This window comes from Durio zibethinus, chromosome 11, assembly GCF_047325235.1.
Source record: "Durio zibethinus cultivar Kanyao isolate XHJ-2024 chromosome 11, ASM4732523v1, whole genome shotgun sequence".
NCBI classification, from domain to species: Eukaryota; Viridiplantae; Streptophyta; class Magnoliopsida; order Malvales; family Malvaceae; genus Durio; species Durio zibethinus.
This window is the reverse complement of record NC_143172.1, coordinates 26,165,102-26,179,146: the sequence shown is the minus strand read 5'-3', so window position 1 is coordinate 26,179,146 and position 14,045 is coordinate 26,165,102. Positions and strand designations below refer to the sequence as shown.

Here is a 14,045-nt window from a genome sequence, read left to right as displayed (position 1 = left end):
ATTAGTAAAAAAATATGCTCAAATATCGAAACAAACTACGTTTATATTCTTGTTTTTACATTCAGAAAGACAGTTGGCACATGAGAGTCCAGTATATTCTCCAAAACTCCTTCGACGGGAGCCTTTCTTTCCTTTTTTTTCAATTAAATCCTTACTACTATTTCTCATTTCTCATTTCTCACGTACGCTCTTTACAATTTAAGTAAGAATTTCAATAATAATATTGCTTATGCTTTTGTCTTTTGGGTTTTGTTCTGCCTCCCAATTCCTTCATCTCCCATCTTTTACTAGTAAATATGTTGGCAGCTTTGGCATGTAATCTCACATTTTACATGTAGCTACCCAAGGCCTTCTCTTACAACCAAACTTTTTTTTTTTTTTAATTTGAAGATGAAACTATAAGAATTTGAATTGTTTCTTAAAATCAAGAATTCAGCACTATACATCAACAAATTTATATTCTTTGAATGAGCTAAATCTACCATAAATAGAAATGGAATGATCTTATTCTTGTCTAATATCTTCCTCTAGGATTTGCTAAATCATACTCATCATGCAACAAAACCCAGTTTTTCATTATGAAAATTGTAAATATTTATAAACTAATTTAAATTTAATTTTTTTAGCTTTTGTTTATTTAGATAATATCAAGTATCTGATTCAATGATTAATTAATATATTTTCTTCCTATAAAATTAATCGAGTTATGTAACATATCAAATATACGAGTAGATGTTAGTTTATTTTCCTTTTAAAAATATATATTATATACAGCATTTAATGGATGATTTACAGATTGTAGTATTAAAATTTTGGTTAAATATTTAAAGTCACAATCTAAAAAAAGATAGATATTGAAATTTAAAATTTAAACTTATTAATTAGGTATTCATTCATTTCAACGAACTGAGCTAATTCCAAATCGGTGATTGTGATTGCTTAGGCAATGACCTCATACCAATAAAAATAATGTAGCAGAAAAGCATCCAAAGCTTAAGGTTGGTTTTATTTCTTCTCTAATTGCATGCAATTATTCAGCCAAATTAAAAGTGTGCCCGCAGCATTGCTCTCGTGGTCCAATAATGCACCAATGTTCTGGCGCATTGGCTATGGCTGCGGCTAAGCACCTCATACTATTTTTATTCTAATTCTAAATCTTGACTAAAGCTGTTAATTTCAATACATTTTTCACGCAATGGTAATTTTAAATACGATAAAATGATATAATATAAAAATAATATAATTTAAAATTTAAATAAAAATTATTAATAAATTTAATAAAATTAAAAAATAATTATTTTATATTTTTATATCAAATTATAACATATAATTTTTATATAAAATATTACATAAATATATAATTTATTAATAGTTTATACTATATGAATATATTAATTATTATCTAGCAAACAGTTGTAAAATAGAGAAATGTATATATATATTATTTTTTTATAAATATCTTAGTTGAATATAGGCCAAAAGAAGAAAACACATAATTCACTTGGAATTGGCCTAACAGGTGTTCCTTTCTTTTTATTTTTTTTAATTTTCTATCGAGGACTAATGTTTTTCATTTTGCCACTTGCGGGTCGCTCATTCTTCGATGAAAAGTAGGTTTCGTTCGATCGATACTTTTTATTTTTTTTATTATTATTCTTTTGAGAATTGAATTATAATTAAAATTTTTTATTTAAATAATTGAAAATTCCACATTTAGCTTTTTCTAAGTACTAAAAAGTATATACGATTCCATCGGAAAGGAATTCTTATTATATATGTTTAAATTAATTGCTACTTTTCAAGGAATTATTAAGATTTTAATTTTTTTTTAATGAAGTGATAAAACTTTCAATTTATTTAATGAAGTGATTAGATTTTAATTTAAACAAGACTTTTGAATATTTAGCCCAATAATACATATATATACAGAAATATTGAGTTTACAGATCATCCATAATAATAATAATTAAAATTAAATCATACAATTAAAATATTCGATCTTTACCGATTTAATTAATTTTGTTAACCAAAATTTTCATTTTTCAATAAAAAGAGTACGTTTCCTCTTATAAATTAAAAAAGAAAAAAAAAAAAGGACGAAATTGTTGGACTGTCATTGGACTTGAACGTCAAGATAGAATACTCTCAAATCCCTACCTTCCAATCTTGTCCCATTGATATTTTGAAGGCCCAAAATGATTCCCATGACTGAGTTAATAATATTTTCTTGAGTCCATTAGGCTGCCCAACAAGTCCCAATGGGCTTCTCGCAGAACATCACGTGCCTTAGCTAGAATTCGTTTTTTATATATTAGTGGTGAAAATTTTAAAGTAACAAGCGGTCCATTACAATTTTTTGTAGTATTATTGTTCTATCTTTGGATATATCACAACATAAAATAATGAAATAATTTTATGTATTAATTATTTTAAATATAGTTTAATAAGATGAGACAATCTTCTAACTTCATTGATAGCATTTAAAAATAAAAAAAATCTCATACATGTTTGGTGAAATATTTTTATACCGTCAACGAAATTAAATGATTTTCACATATTCAATTAAGATATATTATAGAAATAAAATGAATATAATTAAAAAAATTCATTGACCAATTTTTAATACTACTAGTAAATTATAAAAATTTCTCTTGTATAAAAAATAAAATTTTAAAAATAATTTTCTTCATGTACGTGAAAATGTGAAAATATAATCTTTTTTAATTAAGCAATGATTAAATAAAAAATTTTAAAATAAATTAAGACTTAAAAAAATTAGTTAGCGGATTGGCTGACAAATGAGAGTCTGACGCAAGAAGCAAGACTCAAAATTTAATTTATATTAAATTAATTAAAAATTTTCAAAATTTATATTTTAAATCGAATATTTAGCCAAAATAAATTGATTTTTAATCTTTGATGACGTAAAAAGGTATAGAAGAATTCAAAATTGGCTGACTAGCTTCATGTCGGCAATGTAGCGTCACACGACAGTCTAAAGTCAAAACAGACACGTGGTTGGAAAACTTTTCTTTATTTCCCGTCAAAACTTTTCCACTTTTCCAGAAAAATTGTTACTCGCTGATTTTAATATGCCACCTGTCCTTTTATGGAAGCTGTTAGAAACGTGGTCTTGTATCATAACGAGTAATTGACATTCATCTACACGGGAGAGTATCGCTTACTCGCCTCGGTTCCTACGTAACCAGATAATCTGGAAAACAAGAAACGTCATCAAGATTTGACACAGAATTATAACAACCGTCAGATCTAGACCCTGACGGTGGATATGGAAATAAAAATCATAATCGTTAGATTTCACCGACTGAACAGATCAACGGCTGAGATCAGTTCAATTGCGGCTGGTGAAGAGGCCATTGGGCCTTTAAGTAGAGCGGCGAAACGCGAAAGGTTCGCCCATACATCAACCGTCATAATCTCTTTCTCAGTGTTTTTCTCTTCTCTTTCGTTTTCTCTCTCATTTTGGTCGCGCTGCGAAGCCTAGATTTGTCGAGGAGTGAGAGGGTGGAGGCTTCAGTTTCTCATTTTAGGGTTTCTGATCGGGAAAATCAACGGGTCTTTTGGGAGATCTAGGTTTTGAAATTGGGATTCTTGTGGAGCAGATTTAGGGTTTTAGCCTCATATCATTCTTCCTTTTCTGGTTGGATTCGATCCAATTTCTAAAGGGGTGGAGGCTTCAGTTTCTCATTTTAGGGTTTCTGGTCGGGAAAATCAACGGGTCTTTTGGGAGATCTAGGTTTTGTAATTGGGATTCTTGTGGAGCAGATTTAGGGTTTTAGCCTCATATCATTCTTCCTTTTCTGGTTGGATTCGATCCAATTTCTAAAGGGTTTATGCACAAACGAGCTTAGCTTAGATTTTCAATTTTTTGTTTTTTGCTCGTAAGTATTGATTCGTTCCTATTTTCTTCAATAGTTTTTCCTTTAAATCACGCCGTTAATTCATTTTCAATGATTGGTTGGAAAGGGGAAAAGAAGAGAAATTTTAATTTTTTGAACGGCGAAAAAAAGGAAGTAAGAGATCTAGGGTTTCTTGAGGTGGCATCGATTGGGAACTTGTAAAGAAAAGTTCATAATTTTGGGTTATCTTTTTTAGATATGGATTGGTGTTTTTATTAGAGTAATAATTGAACATTTGATTCTCTGATGAACTGCCTATTTGTTAACTTTTAAAAGAATCTGAATAAATAGATATAATTAACATTTGTTGGAATCCAAGCATATAACAAACGAAAACAGTGTTGTTACGCCGTGAAATTGTACATTTTGACCCTGGGTGTGAGATTATATGACTTACAGAAGTAATCTGGAAAGTGTTCAAATTCACAATTGATGAGGAAGTCTAAGAAGTTCTCTAAGCGAAGGAATTCTTCTGGTTTCAGCGTTGATTACCCGAATGCGGTTGAGACCATGGGTGAATCAGAGGTCTTTGGGAGCTCTGGACCGATTTATGCTGAGATGGCGGCATCAGAGGATTCATCTGCACTTAAAAGGAAATGTATCAGTTTGAATGCCAATAGTTATGGTGATTTTTGTGGCCCCAAACGAGTATTTTCGTTGTCTAAGATGTCACGACCTGAGAGAAAGGACTTGGAATTGGGATTAAAAATGGAGCTAGAACAGGTTCAGGTGCTACAGAAGAGCGTTGGTTATATAGGCTCGGGTGTTGTTCCTTTTTCACCGTCTACTGATAACAGGAGTTGCAGTGATGGGAAGAAGAGGCCTCCGCTAGAGAGAGTTAATCAGGCAATAGAACTAATGAATTTGCAAGGGAAGAAACGACCTTTTGGAGGAAATAATGGAGCCCGCAAAGAGAAGAGCACATCTGGGCGTTTTGAATCTCTGAAGCCAACGGTGGCAGTGAATAATTCAAATGCTTATATGATGAGGCAATGTGATACTTTGCTTAACCGTTTGATGCAGCATAAATTTGGTTGGGTTTTTAACAACCCTGTTGATGTGGTGAAGTTGAACATTCCGGATTATTTCACTGTCATTAAGCACCCCATGGATTTGGGCACTGTGAAGAAGAGGATAACTTCAGGGCAATGTTCAAGTCCATTCGACTTTGCTGCTGACGTTCGCCTTACATTCTCTAATGCAATGACGTATAACCCACCAGGAAATGATTTCTACTACATGGCCAAGACACTAAGTAAATATTTTGAAGTAGGATGGAAAGCTATAGAAAAGAAGCTTCCTGTAACCATGGATGTTGATGCTGTGCCTTGTACAGCAGCAGCACCCATAGAAGTTGAAACAAATAGTAACATTCTACCTTTGAAAAAGAAAACAATAAACCCAAAAGACATTCTGATCAAGCCAGAGCCTGTTAGACAGATCATGACCCATCAGGAGAAGCATAATTTGAGCACAGAATTGGAGTCTTTGTTGGGAGAATTGCCTGAAAATATTGTTGACTTTCTTAAAGAAAAGAGTTCTTGTGAAGGTCAAACGGGTGAGGACGAGATTGAGGTTGATATTGATGCTCTCAGTGATGAAACCTTGTTCAAATTGCGAAAACTTTTGGATGATTATATGCTGGAGAAGCGGAAAAACCAGGCAAAAGCTGAATCTTGCGAAATGGAGGTATTCCCATGTCTCTATCTCATCCTTTAGTGCTTTTTCTATCCAGAATGCCATATTGGCATTTATGATATTGCTTTGTGTTTTCGTTGCTGTAGCTTCTTAATGAGTCAGGGATTAGCAATTCATCCATGCAGCCGTGTAAAGGTAATTTACTGCTCATCTGTGCATTGCTGGCTTTACTTATAGCTAGATAGTAAACCAAATCATGACAGAAAATGATATTTGTTTCTTTCTTGTTAGGTAACGATCAAGATGAGGTCATAGATATAGTTGGTAGCAATGATCCTCCCACTTTGAGCTGCTGTCCAAAAGAAATAGAGAAGGATTTTACATATAGAAACAGTAGACGCAGTAGATCCCGCAGTGAATCAGGGTCTTCTTCTAGTGGTTTGTACCATAGTGAACCTTGCTCATTTATTCTGCCTCAAAGATCTTGTTTTGAGCAACTGCAGTGTATGAGCATGCTGTCATATGAGAGTTGCCAAAAAAATGCGGGGAATAGCTTTTGAGTAATATTCACTGTGTGGATCTTTGACTGTGAAACTCTTGCCATCAAGTATGGAATTTATTATCTTAGGTCATTCATGGGAATATGTGCCAATAGAACTGGGGCTCCAGATGGTTCCCAGTTTACTGGTTTTCAGATTAGAGTTTCCCAAATTAGAACCATCTTGTTAATTATTTTTGCTTTATGAGATTTATTGCCTAGTTTCTACTTAATGTTAGTTGGTGATCTAAGTAAAATTGTGGGCCATCTGAATCAAGCGATAACTATCACATTTATGTTTGATTGCCTGCTTTAATCTCCTGATTCTGTCTTGTACTCTTGGCATTGGTAAATTGGAAAGACTTCTAGCCTTTTGTGTGTATTGTTGACAGCAAATGGAAGCTGCTTCACAGCAATTGTAAACTTCTGTTGTTTCTTTTAAAAGCATTTCATTTTCATTTGATATTTTTCTTTTCAGATTCAGATTCTGGTAGTGAATCAGATGTTGCTAAAACTGCAGTTCCTGATAGTTCTATGAAGGTATCTCTATTTCTTGATAATTTGGAAATTTTGAGTGCTTTAGTGAATTGTAAACGAATGTGTTCTCTTTCTCTGCTCTGAGTGTGTTTGAGACTCACTTTATAACTGTTCTAAGGGTTTTCTTTCCCGTGCCCATGTGGTAGGAAAATTTGGATTCAGGAACAAATGTGGAATTAAAGAATGGCAATGTTGCTGTTCCTGATGATGGAAACCGTAAGTTGTTTCATTCTTTTATATGCACATGCATGCCTCTGGAAAATCTATATTGGATCAATGTATTATAAAAATGCCAATTCTTTTCTGCTTGTACAGAGTCTTTAAACGAGTTCAGTCAAGTTAAGTTAAGCTCTCATGGTAAGCCTAGTGCTATTGAGGTAGAAGGCCAACAAGATGGTAAGCATAATTATTAAGAAGGCTCTATACTGTTACTGTTGGGGTATCATCTCACCCATAATGCTCTAATAATATTATAGAGGAGAGTGCTCCATCCGAGAGACAAGTCTCCCCTGAAAAGCTCTATCATGCAGCTATAGTGAGGGGCCGTTTTGCTGACACCATTCTTAAAGCTCGAGAAAAGGCACTTGAAAAGGTTAGTACAATCTCCTTATATTCAGTTATTTTTGCATGTGTGTATTTGGAATATGGTCAAAGACTCAAAAGTTAACTGACTCACTGATCGGCATTGATGTGGTTGAGCACAGGGTGAGAAGGGTGATCCTGAGAAACTGAGGATGGAGAGGAAGGAACTTGAAAGGCGACAGAGAGAAGGTTTAGACTTTACATTATTGTTGAATTACTTTTCATGGACCCATGTTCCTTTCATCGAAAGCAAATATATATATATATATATATTTTTTCTGAATATCTGAAGCTCTATGATCCCATTTTCCTTGATTCTGTTATCAGAAAAAGCACGATTGCAATCAGAGGCCAAAGCTGCTGAACAGGTTAGGAGAAAAGCTGAAGCAGAAGCCGCTGCTGAAGCCAAAAGGAAGAGGGAGCTGGAGAGAGAAGCTGCACGTCAGGAACTTTTAAAGGTAAATTGGATATCGGTCTTATGTGAAGAAGTGGTGCGGCCTTGTCTTAATGCTACTAAGAAGTTTATGTTCTTTGCAGATGGAGAAGACTGTGGATATTAATGAGAACAGTCAATTTTTGGAAGATTTAGAAATGCTTCGGACTTCCAATGGTGAAGATTTGCCTAACTTCATGGAGACAAGCCCAGGTCATTCTGAAAATGGGTTGGGAAGTTTCAAACTTGAGGGGAGAAGTAATCCCCTCGAACAACTAGGATTATACATGAAGGCAGATGATGAGGATGAAGAAGATGAACCTCCCCAAAGTGCTTCAAAGCCAGTAAATGATGTGGAGGAAGGTGAAATTGATTGATTGTTTTCTTCCTGAGCTTGTTGAGTAGAAAGTAACTGAGATTCTGCAAAATTCTGCACGATGCACATCGAGCACTATGTTTCCGTCCCTTTGAGACCTATAGCGCAACCATTTGGGAGAAACGAAGATCATAATAGAAACATAGTGTTGCGGGGCATGATTAAGTTCAAGATTTTCTTGCCGTCTTGGTCTGCTTGGAAAGTTCTTTTGCATGAACTGCTACCGTTTCTCAGATATTGTGACTGGCTGTTGGTCGTTGGATTCTGCTTGAGTGAGGTTCAGGTTTTTTATCGTTTCCCTTTTTTTTTTTTTTTGGGTAAAATGAAAGTTAATGTTTCTGATACGATGAGGCAATAGGGGCTCAGGAAGGGAATTGTAGTTGGTTGGCTTGTCTGCTTAATGTAACATATTTTAATTAGAGAGAATGGGAATTAAAGTTATTGTCAGCAATTTGATGTTTGGTTTTGTTTTTATTTCTCTCAAAAAATATGACAAGCACTAGAATCAAAATTTTCTCTTTCGTCAGTGATTGAGCCTCATCAGCTCTCACCTTTATAAACTATACATCAAATATCGTACAAGCATGATTCTCCACTAATGTTAGTTCTCAAACATTCCCTCATCTGAGATACTAGACGATTCAGTCCCATTGACAAGAGGTTGATTTGGGAATACAATGCTGGGATCACTCAAAATGCTGTAGTCAAAATCATCATCATCATCATCCTCATCACTTTCTTGCTCTCTCTCTTCATCTTCGTCAGCTTCCTTTTGCATTGTTCCTTCAGAACGGGCTTCTCTTCGCATTTTCTGCTTGATGAAATCATCATAAGACATTTCATTCCACACAGTGCCCTTTCCCACAATAGACTTGTTGTGGGCATCTGTCATCCGCTCTTGTTTTGTCTTTTCAGAGTTCTTGGGTTCTCCCCAGTAGTCATATCTATACAAGGGATTTGAAGGATCGTATTGATCCTTCCCAAAAAAACTTTCATCTTTATATCTTCCTGGTTCTTCCAACGGCAAACCCAGACCTTGACGGCTGTGAAAAATCAGTAAGACACAGAAAGCATAAACATGCGCCTTCACAGTGGTAAACATGTGATGCAATGCAACAAAATCTTTTCACGAACTCAAGTGAAATTGTAAGTGCTCCAATGTGCCAATAATCAGCCAAAAGCAAAAAAATTGCAAAACTATATATCAATGCAGTTGGTCAATCAAAATACATACATGGAAATGACAGTAATTTTCACAAAGCAAGAAGGTTAATCAAAACAATATCATGAAAAGATCAAAGACGGTTAGACTGAAAGACTATTATGTTAACCTGATACTAAGAACCAGAGGTTTAGAGCTAACTCTAATGCATGGTTAAGATTCTCATAATTCATCATGCATAGTACTAGTGGAAGCCAAGAAAATAGGCTTTTATACAGTCAAGTTTTTCACCAGTTGCAATTTATCTATAAATAACAGGGGTAGGAAGGAGGAAATAAGAACAATGGAAATACCAGCTGATGTCTCTGATCAAAGCTTCTCTTTCCTCTAATGATCGGCGCCAATGTAAAGAATCATATTCATCCATCTCAATATTGCGCCTGAATTTGCTGATTTTATATTCCTCTCCCCTGTCTTTTGCTTCTCTTCTATGTTTATAATGGAGCTGTATCAGATTCAAGGGAAAAATACATCTCTATCAGAAGCTTTGATTATATGGTAACTTAACGACCACTACAACAGAAAGCAATATCATATTGAGCCTTTTATTATAAAAGACCATTTATTATAAAAGAATTCACGGTTCGTGTTGAGAAAGCAATATCATATTGAGAGGATGTATGTTTATGAATTTGTTTGACCTGTTTGTAAGGAATACATAAATGAACACAATCACTTTTGATTAGTGACCACCTGGACCCTTCTGGCCTTCTCAAGCCTAAATTGTTTGTTATCAGAGCAACAGGCCAACAAATTTGCATCTTATTCTAGTTCACCAGAACCAAATGCCTTGTTCATAGAATATTCCAAGAACAGAAGACAATCCATCTTTCAAATAAACTACCAAGCAATAAGGTGGCTAAAACAGATTTCTGTTAAGATTAGAGCGAAACGTCAAAAACATCAACAACAGAGGTTGCAAACATCCAAGAAATAATTACCTCACGCTCAGCTAAGGCAGCTTCCAAATCAAGTTCTTTAACACTTGTTTTCTATCAAGAAATAAAACCATTAGCAGGTAGATAGAGGCAGATAACATGGTCAGTATCAAAAATAAAATAAAAAAATCTCACCATAATGATTTTTGGAATTAGGCTTTTCTTGTAGTGTACTTTGGTGTATTGAACACTGTTTTCTTCATCATAGTCATCGTCATCGGTTAATTCTGATAGCTTTTTACCTTCATATTTCTCAGGATTTGCCTCCAAATCATCCAAAATCATTTGCTCAGCAACATGGATCTGCCACAACTGCATAACAGACAAAAATCTAGTAAAAAGAATGATCATTTGCTGTTCACTGAGGAAGTGGCCGGGTGGGTAATAATAGCATTGGACAACCATTATTAAAACAGCTGTTTACAAATATTGTTGTCAGATGGTGCATCAGCTCTTTGAATGCCCAAACCTAGGGCATGCATTGATACACATGCATGAACTAACTATTAGGAAGTTTATTAGCCAGAGATTTAGCACATTACTATCAAAATTATGTTTGACTCCTACCAAAAGGAGGAAAAAGGATGCATTCATATCTAAAATAGTAATTATCGACAAAGATATTTCTACTGAATTACCTTGTCAACATAAGGGTGATTTGACAACAATGGCTCTTCTTCAGGTTTTGTTCCTGGATCTTTTCTAGGAACAGGAGGTCTTCCACAATCACGCTGCAAAGGGAACAAAAAGAAATTAAAGATAATCATGGTAGAAATTAGAAATTAAAAATAGTAAATAGAACAAACTACAAACAAAATCACAAGGTGATACTAAATATCCCAGTTGCACTAACTTTTAAAGTCATATTTTTAAATATAGGTGACAACTGCAACAAGGTACATACCTGTAACTCCTCTGGATTAGTATCCTCATCACGGTGAAATATAGGTGGAAAGTCAAATCTTTTAAATCTGGAAGTAAGGATGCAAATCAGAAAAAAAAATGAGGAAGCAGATAAGAAGTAACAAACTTAAACAACAACATGAACTTTTAGTGATACTAGATGGCAAATGACTTCCATATTGTACCACATAAACAATATAGATGAAATAACTATTAATGTCCAGCATTACATACATCAGATGATCTATGTTAGGATGGACAAAACGCAGTTCAATAGGAAACCTAAACCGGTAAGGATCTCGTTTGGCCTGCAGAAAAGATGAATGTATAGAAGTAAAACATACAATTAACAGATTCATCATTAAGTTTGATAGGGAGTTGATTAGCAGAAAAAGGGATTAAGAGAAAAAAAATTAATACACAAAGGAAAAGCCAAAAAATACTCACCAGAATTTCAACAATAACATGCATACCAACTTTTATATGATGGCGGATCCAATACCAATCATTACGTTTGATTGGGACCCACCTGAAATATATAAATACAATATATTAATCTATTAGGAACAGTTAAACATAGGCTTAATTTAACTACTAGTCAAGTGTGAAATCATAAATCAAGTAATCACCTATTGAACTAATTGATACTGAATCAACTATAACAAATCAAGCCTCTGTGATAGCCATTAATCAACTACTGCCTAATATTTGAAATCATTAGTAATCAAATTGTTGAATAAATGATGTACTCTAAAAATTTTCGTTTCTTCTTTGCAGTATGCCACATGGAATTCCCAAAAGGGTGAGAATCACAGTTTCTGCCAAGTCAATTTCCCAAGAACCGCAAATTCAAATTACATAATAGCAGGAGTGTGCAGTTAAAAAAAAATAGGAGTGTGGATAATAGGATTGAGGGAAGGAGCACAGAGACACACATATTTGAAGTTCAAAAACAAATCAAATTGTGAATATAGGGACCTTTAGCCTTTAGAAGGAGGTTTTTCTTGTTAAATGTGATCTTGGGTTAGATATAAGCCTTTAGGTGAGACATGGTGAGAAAGTTTAGCAAAACTATTTTAAGGTAAAAGTTCAAAACTTAGGAAAAAATAAATTACTTTTTTTACAAACAATTTTATTGCGAAAACTACACTAGATCGTGATGATAATTACCCCTCATGTACACCACCTATATCAACAAATGCTCCTTGATATAGGTGTACAGTAGTCACTTTGCCTTCACAGATCTGCAAAGAATGTATCCATCATAGACCTGTTCTTTCTTATTTGATCCTTAAAAACTTAAAAAGCATTTCCCATAAGAAACAATGACCTTGGAAACTTACCTGTCCTGGATAATAAAATGGAAGCTCATACTGTTAAAATACAATAAATGATCATCATCAATACCTTTATATAGCTTGGAACAACTTTAAAGAAAAGGAAAAAACTAACAAAAAAAAAGAGAAATTGGCAATTCAATTTACCATTTCCTCTTTGTAGTCTTTCCCTCTTTTTCTCCTACCAGGGTAGTAATCTTGGTCATACTGCATCAGCAAACAGGAATCAAACCACCATACAACGGCTTAATAAGGTCTCTTCAAAATTGAACTAAAAAAAGAAACAAATATATATTCAATTTCTTTCCTATTATTTTCTTTTAATCATCGTGAAAACAACACCTCATCCCTTTCAAATCCTTAATCCCAAATTTACAACCCAGCACATAAACTCATTAGCATGTCATCCTTCATACTATAAAAAGTCGGCCATTTGGAAGTTAAAAAACCATTTTTTTTTCCTCCTCTAATCAGCTAGAATTCAATTATATCAAAATTCATGAGCAAATTCACACAGTTTATAAGCATCAAATGTCAACTAATCATTCCCCTTTCAACCACACTTCTAAGAATTTGTATACTAATATACTCATATGCCTGCTCAATGAAAGAATTAACCATTACCTTCTTTGAAACCCCATTATAAAATCATTAACCAAAAATGCTCAAATTTGCTCAAAAAATTTCCATCCTTTAGAACTAGCAGTTCCTCAAAGGCAAAATGAAGATTGTTTTAAAAGATCTCAAACCTTATAAGAGTCTTCTTCCAATCTGTCCCTATTAGCATCAACCCACTCTTTATATTGCTTCAAAAACACTCTATATCTGTCCAAACCCATATCTGCTTCACCAGTTATCACATCCTTCTCCACTTTCTCCAAATCCACTCTCACCGCCTGTACCTTATGTGCTTCCCTTATAAACTCCAGCTCTTCTCTATCCACTTCCCATCCTCTGGGGGGCCAATCTCGCGGAGGCACGAGTCTCAACGCCAATGGCCCTGCCCACAACGTCTCCAGAGGCTCCGGAATATCACGTTTTATCTCGAACTGCTTTCGATACCATTCATCCTCTGTAATCCCCATTTCTTTAATTTTTTGAAGCCTGTAAGAAGGCTTTAGCATTTTAAAAGCTTCGATGGCTTCAGGGGTTTGGAGAGGGACCTCTTCGCCTTCGTTAAGGGATTTTATAGCGAAATCGGCTTCTGGGGTTAGGATTTGCTCCCACGGGGCCCACCCTCGGTCGATCCAGTTGCTGCGACGGGCTTCGTCTTCGGTTTCTTTGTCTTTGGGAGCAAATTTTTTGATGAAGGTTTCGTCGACGGGGAATTCCTCTGAGCTGAAGCACTTTGGGGTGTTCAAAGGTTTAGGGAAACGGGTTTTGAACAAGGAAGGGAAGCAATGGAAGCGGTGGGGATGGCGGTGCGACAACTGTCTTGGGGAGGAAGGGTTTAAGGCTAATGCTTTAGGGAACGAGAAGAATATAGGGGTTTGGAGGATTTGCATATTGATTGAGAAAGAGTGAAGTGAGGACGCAAACGGATAAAGTTTGTTTAAAAGGTCAAAAAAGTTGCCACCTTTTAACAAACGATCGTACGAATCGGCACTTAAAAATTACGTTT

The 14,045-nt window shown here is 34.7% G+C and overlaps 2 protein-coding genes and 1 long non-coding RNA gene across 6 annotated transcripts; 2 read left to right on the top strand and 1 right to left on the bottom strand.

The window, feature by feature from the left end:
• The first annotated feature begins 3,419 nt into the window (after positions 1 to 3,419).
• Positions 3,420 to 8,475, top strand: LOC111290973 (transcription factor GTE10-like). Of its 4 annotated transcripts, XM_022882496.2 has the most exons (11): positions 3,420 to 3,902; positions 4,403 to 5,609; positions 5,705 to 5,753; positions 5,850 to 5,996; positions 6,575 to 6,636; positions 6,780 to 6,849; positions 6,949 to 7,029; positions 7,110 to 7,225; positions 7,338 to 7,404; positions 7,543 to 7,673; positions 7,753 to 8,475. In XM_022882496.2, exons 2-11 carry the CDS (start codon positions 4,431 to 4,433, stop codon positions 8,023 to 8,025), a joined length of 2,175 nt encoding a protein of 724 aa, XP_022738231.2. In that variant the 5' UTR covers positions 3,420 to 3,902; positions 4,403 to 4,430; the 3' UTR covers positions 8,026 to 8,475. The 4 variants fall into 4 exon arrangements, with proteins under 4 accessions (XP_022738231.2, XP_089624624.1, XP_022738230.2 ...); XM_089768498.1 differs by lacking the exon at positions 5,850 to 5,996; XM_022882495.2 differs by having other exon boundaries at positions 3,420 to 5,609.
• Positions 8,476 to 8,523: 48 nt separating this feature from the next.
• PDE312 (Nucleic acid-binding, OB-fold-like protein) lies at positions 8,524 to 13,951 on the bottom strand. The gene is made up of 12 exons (XM_022882498.2): positions 13,174 to 13,951; positions 12,572 to 12,631; positions 12,431 to 12,460; positions 12,258 to 12,331; positions 11,535 to 11,616; positions 11,322 to 11,395; positions 11,089 to 11,155; positions 10,823 to 10,915; positions 10,320 to 10,496; positions 10,188 to 10,238; positions 9,540 to 9,691; positions 8,524 to 9,067 (listed from the first exon to the last, which is right to left on the bottom strand). The coding sequence occupies exons 1-12, from the start codon at positions 13,927 to 13,929 to the stop codon at positions 8,626 to 8,628; spliced, it is 2,058 nt and encodes a 685-aa protein (XP_022738233.2). The 5' UTR covers positions 13,930 to 13,951; the 3' UTR covers positions 8,524 to 8,625.
• On the top strand, positions 9,687 to 12,081 carry LOC149516229 (uncharacterized). Its single transcript, XR_016346579.1, has 3 exons — positions 9,687 to 10,286; positions 10,442 to 10,561; positions 11,865 to 12,081. It is a non-coding gene; the product is annotated as an uncharacterized LOC149516229 (long non-coding RNA).
• Positions 13,952 to 14,045: the final 94 nt, after the last annotated feature.

What these genes read in the sequence shown, in the direction of transcription:
- LOC111290973 (XM_022882495.2), top strand. Translation starts at nt 4,353, where the DNA reads ATGAGGAAGTCTAAGAAGTTCTCTAAGCGAAGGAATTCTTCTGGTTTC. An exon ending in GAGAAAAGGCACTTGAAAAG is followed by an intron (nt 7,226 to 7,337) that starts GTTAGTACAATC and finishes GGTTGAGCACAG; the next exon opens with GGTGAGAAGGGTGATCCTGA. An exon ending in CACGTCAGGAACTTTTAAAG is followed by an intron (nt 7,674 to 7,752) that starts GTAAATTGGATA and finishes TGTTCTTTGCAG; the next exon opens with ATGGAGAAGACTGTGGATAT.
- PDE312 (XM_022882498.2), bottom strand. Translation starts at nt 13,929, where the DNA reads ATGCAAATCCTCCAAACCCCTATATTCTTCTCGTTCCCTAAAGCATTA. An exon ending in CATTTTATTATCCAGGACAG is followed by an intron (nt 12,332 to 12,430) that starts GTAAGTTTCCAA and finishes CATTCTTTGCAG; the next exon opens with ATCTGTGAAGGCAAAGTGAC. An exon ending in TTGATCAGAGACATCAGCTG is followed by an intron (nt 9,068 to 9,539) that starts GTATTTCCATTG and finishes GATTTTTCACAG; the next exon opens with CCGTCAAGGTCTGGGTTTGC.